Here is a 12,928-nt window from a genome sequence, read left to right as displayed (position 1 = left end):
GAAACAAAATATTTTTTGTCAAGTCAATTTAGTCACTTTGGACAAAATGAAGGGGCAATCCACTTACCCATTTGCCACATAGACATTGACCAATTTTCCCTTAACATTGACTTTGAAAAGTCAAAAAAATTCCTCCTCCTTATTCTTCTTATCTCTCAATTCTTTCTCACTCTAAAATTCTCACAACTGAAGATCGTTGAATTTATGAATACGACACCGAGCGATTGGTTTTTGTTAAAGTTTCTAAAATATGAAGTTAACAAGCTTTTTGATGATAATAGGTTTGTTGCAACCGATGTTCCAAGTGATTTACCGGTTCAGATCGGTAATTTAGTTTTCCATTTGCATAAACTTATGATCACTTCATTTCAATCGAATAATTTGGATTTTGAATTCTTGATTTAAGTTATTCGTTTTGTGCATTTGTTTTTGGAATTCGGAGTACCGGTTGCTTTTAAGAAGTGGGAAAATGAAGAGACTCGTATATGATTCAAGAGAATTAGAGTTGAGAAAGGTAATCCTGGGTGGTGCAGAGGCCTTTGAGATTGCAGTCAAACGTCGTCGGCATTTCATCGCTACACAACCAGTCAAACATATCGGTCTTAATTTTCGGTTCCACCACTGAAAAAATAGGCGGTGCTTCACCACGAGCTTCGCGATGCTTCCGCCAAACAAAAATTAGGGTTGCTCTTGATGAGTTAACAACTCGAGCAACGGTGGAGGCTTTACTTTCCAGTGGGCTCATCGGGACAAGGGAATTTGCAGCAATTCGTTTGACGACATCGACATAATTGATTGTGTTTTCTGTTTGGATGCAGATTCTGGCCATGGTTTTCATGGCGACTTCAGGGTAAGATCTGGTGGCAGTTTTGCTGCTTAGCATGACACAGTCGGTTCCAACCGTGATCTATGGTGGGGCTTTGTTACTAGGTCGTGTTTTGGAAAATTATTGGGAAATAGAGGGTGATGGTCGAAGCTTGAAAGTTGAAAATGGGGTAGGGTAGGTCGGTATGTAAACGATAGTGATGTATGTGTTTATATGTTCCATCCTACAGTTCCTCAAATTTGACTATGGTAGCTGACATTGTGAACTTTACAAAGCCATGTCATTTTCAATTGATTATTTAGTAGATAGAACCGGTTATTTCAGGTTAAGATGACTAAAAAGACATGTCACTTTACGGTTATTCCCTTAAAAGACACGAAAAAAACTTTAAGGACTGATAGGGCAAAGTCGAAATACATAATAGAGCCGTTGCGTCATTTTCCTTTAATATGATATTTTTTTGAAATGACAAATAATTTAAATATCTACTCTGCCTGAAATTGAATCCAGGACCTCCTAATTAGTTGTTAGATTAGAAACCTTCTTGTTAGCCGGCTAAATTTTTTTAAGAACTAATTGAACAAAATCAAAATACATAATAGAATCGGAATCGTTGCGTCATTTTAAGATCTAATCCTTAAAAAGTTATGATTTCAAAATATTAGATTGAAAAAAAAAATATTTTATTTGGTTTGGTTTGGTTTTCTTGACCACCAAGAATTGGTCTCCTTTTCAACCTCAACGAAGCTCTTTGGTAGGTGGCATCAGGTAATTTTCGTAAGTAATAAGGGCAAATTGGGAACATAAAAATGTTTCGTGCCCTGCAAATGCAAACCCCATCCCCACCCCCACCCCCACCCATCTTCTTTGTTTATCTGTTCTTCTACTGGTCTTTCAGTTAAAAAGCCTTTGAATCGTTCCTCATAATTTCTCTCGTTTCATTCTCTTCAAAGCTTTCGATTTCGATCTCATTCAGTTTTCACATTCATACAATCTCAAATATTTGTGCAAGATCAAATCCATGTTCATTCAATCTCACCCCTATTTATCCAGGAATTTGGATTCTTTCTGATTTTTCTACTTTCATTTGGTACCACAAGTTCATCCATTGATTTGATTATGTGGGGATTTGTTAATCCAAGTTTTTTTTAATGATCATTGATTGGATTCATTTCCTGATTCAAATGACAAAGCTTTTGATGGATCGGTGTTAGTTTGTTAGGGTTTAGGTAGGAACAGTGAAAGAAATGGCTTCACCGGTACCAGCGAAATCTCAACCGCTTCATAACTTCTCGTTGCCGCATCTAAAATGGAAGAACCACCGGAGCGGCCGTAGCAGACTTGCCGGAGAAACTTCATCGTCATCTCCGCCTCATCGATCTCCGTCTACTCCATGGCGTGAATCTCCGCCTCCGGCTTCTCATGCTCATATTCCTCCTCATCCTCCTCTGCGGCATCCCTCTCCATCTTACGTTTCTCGGCGGCCGTCACCTTTGCACAAGCAATCTCCGATGCGTGACTCGGAGTCGGAATCTGAACCGAGCTGCGCCGTTTCGAAAGGAATTGAAAAGCATACCAGGAAACCATCGTCTGCAAAATCTACAAAATCGGTCGATAGCAGTAAAGGCAAAAGATCGAATAAGATCTGTATTCGTTTCCGGAAGAACAGCAATATCAAGCATGACGACGCCGTCCCGGAGGAAAACCACTCGTCAACACCAGTTGACAACGCCGTTCCGTCTGCAGCAGCCGAAGAAGAAGAATCCTTGCCGAAGATTTGGAATTTGAGGCCCAGAAGGCCGCCGATGAATCACAAGCAGTTTAATGGAGGTTTACCGAAGATCGGTTCATCGTCATCGCCGGAAAATACAGCCTCGCAAATAAATAATCCCAATAAAGAAGCATCAGAAGTGAAGAATAACGATCACAGCAATTTTGGAACGTCAAAGAAGCAGAAATTCTCGATTGCACTTTCGCGTCATGAGATCGAAGAAGATATATTCGCATGGACTGGATCAAAGCCTTCCCGGAGGCCAAAAAAGAGACCAAGGACTGTTCAGAAACAACTTGATGTAAGTTTCTTTTCACCCTTTTTCCCGTTTTGGTTTCGTAAATCTTGTTAGATCGAATCGTAAAAGAATCCTATGATTTCATCATCAAGATCCAATTATGTGCTTTAATCTTTCAATCTTCGAATTATTTCTAACGATCTGTAATTTCTTTTTGCAGACATTGTTTCCTGGTTTATGGTTGGGTTCTATAACAGCTGATTCATACAAAGTATCTGAAGCACCTCCAAAGGTATAACTCAAATCTATCGAGCAGATGGAGAGTGGTTCTTCGATTGATTTTTGGTAGAAGTTCGAAGGTTCATGGCTCCAAGATTTTTTTCTTTTCTCTTTTTTTTTTTTTTTTTTTTTTTTTCTTTTTTAATTATGTTTGAAGGTATGGAAGAACCCTAACTTGTATAGGTGAGAGGGAGAATAATCCATCTTCTTGTTATGGTTCGTTTATTTATCTTTTGATGATAATGGTGAATTAACAAAAGAAGTTCTATTCTTTTTACATCCATTTTAGTGAATACTGTACATATGATATTATGATTGATTTATTTGAAGTAGGTTTCCTTTATTTGGTGTTTGAAATCTTGTAAAATGAAGTTGTGGGGATTTCGTTGCATAACATTTATTAGATACTAAAATTGTAATATCAACCTATCAGGTTTATAGAATATTAATAATGTTTGACCATTAAATTTGTTGGGTAAATGTCACTAATTCCCCAACAAACTTTTGCCTTTTATTTTAAATGGTCACCAAAGTTTTATTTATGCACTTTAGCTCCTTAAATTCCCAGTTCACCTGTTAAAGAGGGGAATAAGAGTATTTCTTTTCGGTTATTTTTGTCTTTTTATTTTAAATGGTCATCAAAGTGGCTATAGATATTTTTGAGGTTGAATTCTAAAAAATAGACACAAAAAATTAGATTTTCGGGTATAAACATGGATTCCATGGAGGTGAGCCCGGGCTCAACGGAATCCACTGTAGCTTTGCGAAATAGCAAAATTGTAATTAAATCAAGAGTATTAACGCAATAAAAAAACTCGATGAAAAGATCTTACCTCCGTAGAACCGTTCATCGAGTTGTTATTATTATTATTATTTTGCGTTAATACCCCTGATTAATTGTATAGGTTATAACTATGAGAAAATGACAAAAATAGCCATTTACACTAATTGAATTACAAAAATAGCCAAAAAAAATCGAAATTACAAAATTGGCCACCCATTTCGCAGATGAGAAGGTCCCATCTGCGAAATGGGCTTCTCATCTGCGAAATGCCCTCGTTTTGACTATAAAAACGTTTTTTTTTTTTTTTTTTTTTTTTTTTTTTTTTTTTTTTTTCATTTTTCACAATTCTCTACACAAAAACTCTCTCTAACTTTGGGCTTCTCTCGGAATTTTGGCTAGTTTTTGAAGAAAATGGAGGATTATGTCAACAATCCCGCAAATATGGTTAGATTTTAACTCTTTTAATGTCAACAATCTCTTTATTTTATCATTTGTTGTATTATTTGTTGTGTTATTTTTGTTGTTTTTTTAGTTGTTGTATAACCTGAAATCTTGTATATTCTTATCGTATAATTGTTTATATAAAGTGCAAAATAGTCGTTTGTATATATATATTTGTCGTATAAGTATAACATTTGTATTAGTTGAAAATTTGCCGTATATATATTGTTAGAAATTGTTTGTGTTTGTCGTATAAGTATAACATTTGTATAAGTTGAAAATTTGTCGTATATATATTGTTAGAAATTGTTTGTATTTGTCGTGTAAGTTGAAAATTTGTATAAAGTTGTCGTATAACTTGCAAAATTGTTAGTTTGATTGTCGTTTTATTTTTAAATTTTTTTGTTTATATGGTTATAAAATGTTAGAAAGATAAAAACTGTTTATATATTTGTCGTTTAAGTTGAAAATTTGTTTAAGTTGAAAATTTGTCGTTGATATATTTGTCGTTTAAGTTGAAAATATGTTCAATAAAATATTTATATAATTATGTATGATATTGTTTTCTATCGTAAATATATTTGTTGTATAACTTGGAAAATTGTTTATATATGTGTATGTTATTGTTTTTTATCGGAAATATATATATATATATATATATATATATATATATATATATATATATATATTAGTAATTAAGAAATTGTATTTGCAGTTCGTAATCATATATTTAAAAAAAAAATATCTTTTAGTTATCTAATTTGTTTTTGTGTTTTTTTTGCAGCATCATTTTAGTTTAATGAATACGAAAGCCTTTGCGAACCTAAAAGGCTCTGACGGTAACATATGGGAAGTATTTGAAGTTTTAGATGATGCCCGACGTGCTATATTCAGAGATACCGTCTTTGGCTATTTTATTGATGTCCCTCGTTTACAAGGGGACGCTTTATTGTTTCATAAAATGTTCCTTCATCAGATCCGGCCGGACCCTGTTTTATCTCCAGATGGAATAAAACGTTTATATTTTCGAGTAGACAATACCAAAATGGTTTATGGGTCGGAAGAGTTTTGTTTGATTACTGGCTTTAATTTTGGGGAGTATCCAAAAAACATTGGGAGAAAAGGGTCGGAAAAATTAATAAGCAGTAAAAAAAGATGTTTACTGCGTGAACGGCTATTTCCGGACCATACTAATAGTTCGGTGAAAATCGGCGACCTGAAAAGTTTAATTTTAAATCAAACATTCCTAGCACTTGACGACTTTGATGCAGTTAGAGTATGTTTGATATACATTTTGTGTGAAGGTTTTTTGGGCAAAGAAGTTAACGATCGGGTGCCACAAGATTGGTTTTATTTGGGTGAGAATTTGGATCTCTGGAATAGGTATATTTTCTTTACGTTAAAAGTTCTATTTTATTAAAGTTATAATTTATATAATAATCAATTTTGTTTTTTTGTTTTGTTAGCTTCGCTTGGGGTAGCTATCTCTGGGATTTTACTTATGTTGACCTTGAGGATACATGAAATAAGATACATAATTATTTATCACTTCCTGAGCGTGGTCAAACTTTAAAGTATTCCGTCTCAGGATTTACGGCTCCAATAAGGGTATAAAAATTTTCTTATATTTAAATTGTTTTATTGTTATGTTTTTTATTTTAATTTTAACTTTTATTACTGTAATTGTAAAAAATTGTAGATATGGATATATGAGATGATTCCGGCTGTTCGTGCATGTGGATTTGCATCGAGAAAAAATAAAGACTTGCCTCGGATGAAAAGATGGAGTGGAACAAAAAAATTGAAATGGGTTGACGTGAACAAGATTTGGTCAAAGATGCAGGTTTAAAAATATTTTGTTTATTATTAATAAAGTTGATTATTATACTTTTATATGCATTTTTAATATGTTTAATTTTTTAGGAGGGGCTACCACCAAGACAAAACATATTACCGGGTAATGGTGAGATGACATCTTTTTATTATATGTCATTTCAAGAGTATGTATATGGTGAAGGGAAAGCAGTTCCATCCCCAGTACGGGACCATTTTAGGAGACAAGACGAATCTTCGTCTAGTATGTCGTCCAGTGGTCGCTCTCATGGTAGAGGTCGGGGCAGTGGGAAACACAAGCTAGACGAGGTGTTGAAACGGCTATATGCACTGGAGCAGCATGTGTTTATGAACCGACAACCTACAAAGGTTTTTGTTGAAGAAGTGAATAATGACCAATTTTGGAACGACATTTTTTTTGATGATACGACAGTGTCACAAAGAAATTATGATGAACAGGTTAGTTACACGCTACATTATTTATTAAATTTTATTAACATATATGAATACCTGTGTTCATATTTTATATTTGAAAATATAGGTTGTGCAAGATGAAGTGATGTAACATATATGAATACCTGTGTTCATATTTTATATTTGAAAATATAGGTTGTGCAAGATGAAGTGATGAATAAAAACAATACAACTCAAAATGTTTTTGGTGATACTCAAGACGACAAGGTTGTTATAGATGTTAACTTTACGATTTTAATAATTACTTTTTAATAAAGTGTCTTTCGTTATTAAGTAAAAAGTTATATTTTTAATGTAGGTGTTGGAGGAGAGTAATCAGTATGCGGGGAACAAATTTGATGATGATGTGTTTGATGTAAACGATTATAGTGAAGTTAAAGAGGTTATTATAGTTACATTAATATAAATATTTTGTTTATTTAGATATTATTGCTTATTAAATTATGTGTATTTCGTTATTAAGTATAAAGTATTATTTTTAATGTAGGAGTGAGAGGAGAGGAATGACAATGCGGGGAACAAATTTGATGATGATGTGCCGGACGAAGACGAACTAATAATAACGGGAAATGTAGATTATTTTCATGATGATGATGATGACAAAGAAGTTACACCCGATAAACCGAGGAGTCGAAAACCATCACAATATTTGTGCCCTCCTTACACCGAGGTATTCGTTTTATTTATAAACTGATGATTTTATGTTTATGTGAATTATCTGAAAGATATAGATTTAAACATTTGAATATTGTTTTTAGTTGCACACGACACCGAAGCAAAAAAGAAGAACAAAAAAGAAGGTTGATATGAAATCAACAAGCCCCGTTCCTCCTCCAGTTTTTGGTGTTGCTCATGACTTCTCCATGTTGCGCATGCAACCTTACGTAGCAGGCGGTGAGGATGTCATCCAAAATTATGTATTGCATTCATATGATGTGCAACATCGTTTGTTTAATTTCGTGTTAGATAGAGATTTTTGGAGCTCATTGTTTGGGCATACACACGACGGATGGTTGGAGTCAGCGGTAAATAAATTGTTAATTAATTCTTTTAAAAGTTAATTGTTTTTTAGTCAATAACAAAAGTATCATGTGTGCAGCATATAACCATTTGGTACCGACTGTTGATGGAGAGATGGTTTGAGAGCGACCGACATACAATAATGCCTCCAAATTTTTTTGTTTCTCATGCTTTGGAAGAAGGACAGGACTGGAGGGCGTTTATGGCTGGTATTGCTACGTACCCCAACTTCATGGTTGCTTGGTGGGATGTTGATACGGTAAACTTAATAGTTTATATTGAAAATAATATCGTTTTTTTGTTATGATTTTGTATTGTGATGTTTTTGTATTGTGATGTAAATAAACATAATTTTATTTTCTGATCCTTATACAGGTCTTATTGCCGATTCATTCATCCCCTAATCATTGGCTATTTGGGGAACTACGATTAGCGTCAATGGAAGTGCATATTTATGACAGTCTTGGTAGAGGTGCTTATGAAAAATTCCAATCCAAAGGAATCTTTTCCAAATTTGAACGTCGGGTGGCAAATTATTTGGACAAGATTAAGTATTGGGCCCGGAGGAACATCCCAAGGATTCCATTGAATATGCAATTCATTTATGAAGAAAACGTTCCCCAACAAAGTAGTCATTTGGGAGATTGCGGTGTTTTTCTTTGTATGTTTATGGAACAATTGGTTTCAGGTCAACCAATACGTGTTCTTATTGACCCAAAGAACGCAGCTTTAGAGTTCCGTCTCCGGATGGCAAAAATTATTTGGGGGTCTAGTCTTGCTCCTATGTAGTTGGATTATATAAATGTATATACAAATTAATGTTGGATTTCATTATTAATTTATTTTTAGAGTTTACTCAACGGATGACAAAAAATATAACGTTACGACAATTACAACAATTTAATGACCTACTAATTACTTATCAATACATACAACATAAGAACGACTACAACATTTGTTTTAACGTTACAAATACAACAATTTATTGACCTAGCAACTTCAAAACCATAAAAACAATATTGAAAAGCTTACAACTTGTAAACAAGAACTGCCAAGAACAACACCCAACTACAAACCAACGCTATCTTTAACTTCTTATTTTCTGATTGAAAGAGCTTATTAGAGTTAGCTACTTTAGCTATTACCATAGAAGATTGGTCCTTCTCTTCATCAACCCAACTGATAAACCCGCATTTTGGTCCCTGTTAAATTTAATATTCACAGTAAGAAAATAAATTTGTGTGATGTAAACACGAGGGTTTAAATTTGAATGACGGTAAGAACATGATACCAAATACGGGCAAGCGTAAAACAATCTTCCTGGGTTTTTAGCTGTACCCGAAATCCTAACGATATGTTCTTCTCCGCAATTGCAGTATGCCATTAGCCTTCTTATTCTTTTAAATCGGAGTTACTTTCTCAGTTAAATTTTTTCATAATGAGTGACACCCATTTATAGAATAAATCATATTACCGACAATTCTTTTTGACTATGAAATGAACTGGTTTGACTATGAATTCAAAAAGTTCAACTATGAAATGCAGACAAGTACATTCTGTAGTATTGTCATGTCGGTCAGTGAAATTTGACTATGAAATGAACTGGTTTGACTATGAATTCAAAATGTTCAACTATGAAATGCAGACAAGTACATTCTGTAGTATTGTCATGTCGGTCAGTGAAATTTGACTATGAAATGAACTGGTTTGACTATGAATTCAAAATGTTCAACTATGAAATGCAGACAAGTACATTCTGTAGTATTGTCATGTCGGTCAGTGAAATTTGACTATGAAATGAACTGGTTTGACTATGAATTCAAAATGTTCAACTATGAAATGCAGACAAGTACATTCTGTAGTATTGTCATGTCGGTCAGTGAAATTTGACTATGAAATGAACTGGTTTGACTATGAATTCAAAATGTTCAACTATGAATTTAAAAGGTTAAACTATGAATTTTGATCAGTAGAGATACAATATTTTCTATTTATAATTGCATTTGTGTGATCATTGTAGAGCACAATAATCGGTATTGAAAATGAGTAGTTACAGCGAAAGAACCTTTTCTCAACTACCAATTTTCTTGCATAACCTTCAAAGAACAAATCCTAATACCTTCACAGCCATTAAGAAAACCGATACCAACCGCTTTCAATTCTGTTTTGTGGCTTTAGGTTGCGTGGTATAACATACTTCTTTTATTGAGTTATACAATATTTCATGGTAATGTATCTCGATTAGTTGTTACTTATCACTAATATGTGTTCGTTTTTATGTAGATTCGTACCTTCCTTAGGTGCATGATACCGCTGATATATGTGGGTTATTTACCCCTTCTTGGGAGCTTTCTGACAACAATGTACTTCGCAGTGGCTTTAGATGGAAATCATGAACCACTACTCTTAGCACTTGGTTTGGGAACCTTACAGTGTGAAGAATCATGGAGATGGTTCATGATGAGGTTAAGAGATTGTTTAGGTGAGGACATAGAGGTTGGTTTCATAAGCAACTTGTGTGATAACATAGACTTTGGTGTTGAGAGTGCCTACCCGGATTCCTATCATGGATATTGTCCTAAAGATATAGCTCGAAAGATACGTGAGTCTGTCGGACATAACAATACGGAAGTCGAATCGTAGTTTTGGAAGTCATGCAATGCATATAGCGTTGATGATTTTTACTTGTGTTTGGAAAGGTTGCAAAGTACATGTAGGCAACCACCTTTCTGCACCTTGCTTATGAGTCCAATTTACTAGCTTGACGATATACCGATTTCAAAATGGACAAGAGCATTTTTCCCAAAAATACGTTACAATGTTAAATCGATTGACGTCCCTGAAATTTTGCAAATTATATCCTCACGTGAGTTTCCTATAACAACGATAATTGAGTTAACCACCACGTCGATAAAATCAAAGTATGCTGAACGGGCCGAACTGGCTGGTAAGGGAGATTGTTATATTTTGTTTTTTATTGTGCTGCTATTTTTATTAAAATATCAAATTTTACAGGGAGGTTGTCTGGTGGGTTGACCCCTTACGTTGAGAGTAAGGTTCAAAAAAGTCTCAACAAGTCTTATAATTGTAATGCAAGACGTTTGTATGGGGATACATTTGAAGTCGATGACACTTTTGCCACCAGCAACGTACAACTTGAACGAAGGGTATGTAGTTGTGGTAAATGGCAAAAAAGCGGTATACCATGTGGCCACGCTATAGCATGTCTAAGAACCCGTACATCTGAGTCCATTCAGAGAATGGTTGATTACAAGTTCACTAATTATGTGTATCGAGTTGCATATGGATCTGAGTTGGTGAATGCTATACCATCATATGAGCATTTGGAAATACCAAATGAAACGGTGGTCCTGTTACCTCCCTCAATGCAGTAGTTATTCATGTAGCACCTTTATGTTTTATGTAGTATTATGTATTAGTTTTTTATGTACCCCGTTTTTATTTTAGTGCTGTGTTACGTATTAGTTATCCATGTACCCAGTTTATTTTTTATGTCGTATTATGTGTTAGTTATTTATGTACCCCATTTATATTTTATTGCGTTCTAAATATTGGCTATTGAGGAAACAACATACATTAAAAGAAATGGACGTTTATTAAATAGTAACGACTAGACACATACAACAACAAACAACTTAAATAACGAAAAACAATTAACTTAACCAACATGCATATTAAAAATAAGGGACATTCTTTAAAAGATTCTATGCATCTAAGTGGGTAAACTCGCTACCATCATAATGAAAACGGTATAGTTCTAAAGCCACCTGCCGTAGAATGTCTTCATCTGTATTTGCATGTTCGTTATCCAACTCGTTATAAATACGTTGAAATTGTTTCACCTTCATTTTCATATCCATAAACTTCTCTCTGACATCTCTTCTTCTTCGATATTGAGTGCGGTTCATTAAATGGTGAAATAAATGACAGACACGAGACCAAAATGATCCAGCACGAACTTGTGGGGGACCCGGTGGAAAATCCACCTCTACAGTTGTAATCCAAGCTTGAACCAAAGCGACCTCCTCTGCGTTCCTCCATATACGTGGTGAGTCCATAATTGCAAGGAGGGAAGTAATAGAATACAATTACAACGGATATTGAAATCTATTTATAACGACTCCTTACTTTCCTGGTGCAACGACTTGTGAACTCAAACATCAATGTATTGTGTTGTCATTCAACCGGGGATGAATTGTCAACTCGAACAGTGATCTATTGTGTTATAAGTATAGTACACTGCATTCGTCAGTTAATTTTGACTATGAATTGCAGACATATTAGAAGATTGGACTGCGATTTTGTGTAGAAACTACTATAAATTGACCTTAAGTTACATGCAATACTTTATTAAATTAACCAATATAGTTGTTCAAATATTGTTTTTTAGATTCTACTCTCTTTGTTTCAATCCAAATGACTTCTATATCATGGAGCAATGAAGAGTTCTTGGTTCTTACACATGCTTATATTCATGTGTACGAGACAAGCAAGTTGAACGATCCAATGTTTTGGAGCCGTTTAACAAATATTTTCAATGCTGAAAACCGAATGGCTACAAGAAACGATCGTGACGAACTAGACATCTTAGCAAGATGGTATGAAATGAAAACCGAAGTTCTATAATTCAACGATCTTTATACCAAAATTGACGACACACGTTTAAATGCTACTGAGAATATCATCTTGGAAGCTGCTAAGGAGGAATACAAGTCATTAAGTAACGGGTTGGAATTCCAGTTTGAAGCCCCTTGGAATATTTTGAAATATATCCCGTTTGTTTAAAATCTATTTTAGTTTATTATTTGAGTACTAGGTTATTTTCATGTACTAGGTTATTTTCATGTATTTCTGATGTATTTTGTTTGTTTAAAATCTATTTTAGTTTATTATGTGAGCAACTCGTATGATTAACTTGAGTTAATAAATGACCATTGCATTAGTTATCACAATATATTAGAATACATTAGTAACAAGGATTCCATGAACCATTAAAAACATCACAACAATTACATGAAAAACAACGACATAATACGAACAAAGCATTAACGTAAAACACAAGTCCATGGGTTATTCTTAACACAAATTAGAGCGGTCTACTTGAAATACTGTTTATCTCTAACAACCTTCCAAACTTCCTCATATTCGAAGTCTCTGCCGTCATGCTCATAGATGTAAAACTCTGTAACAACTTCCAAGAACTCTTCTTCGTCACGATACCGAACATTGTTACGTTTCGCA

General features: G+C 34.3%; 1 protein-coding gene across 1 annotated transcript; it reads left to right on the top strand.

The window, feature by feature from the left end:
• The first annotated feature begins 1,672 nt into the window (after positions 1-1,672).
• Positions 1,673-3,397, top strand: LOC111906011 (uncharacterized). The gene is made up of 2 exons (XM_023901751.3): positions 1,673-2,898; positions 3,056-3,397. Exons 1-2 carry the CDS (start codon positions 2,074-2,076, stop codon positions 3,131-3,133), a joined length of 903 nt encoding a protein of 300 aa, XP_023757519.1. The 5' UTR covers positions 1,673-2,073; the 3' UTR covers positions 3,134-3,397.
• Positions 3,398-12,928: the final 9,531 nt, after the last annotated feature.

The sequence above is a fragment of the Lactuca sativa genome, chromosome 7 (assembly GCF_002870075.4).
Source record: "Lactuca sativa cultivar Salinas chromosome 7, Lsat_Salinas_v11, whole genome shotgun sequence".
Taxonomy (NCBI): Eukaryota; Viridiplantae; Streptophyta; class Magnoliopsida; order Asterales; family Asteraceae; genus Lactuca; species Lactuca sativa.
Note: the sequence above shows the minus strand (reverse complement) of the source record. Positions and strands in the feature narration are given on the sequence as shown.

Coding starts and splice junctions, on each gene's coding strand:
- LOC111906011 (XM_023901751.3), top strand. CDS start 2,074: ATGGCTTCACCGGTACCAGCGAAATCTCAACCGCTTCATAACTTCTCG. Junction 2,899..3,055: donor CTGTTCAGAAACAACTTGAT/GTAAGTTTCTTT, acceptor TTCTTTTTGCAG/ACATTGTTTCCTGGTTTATG.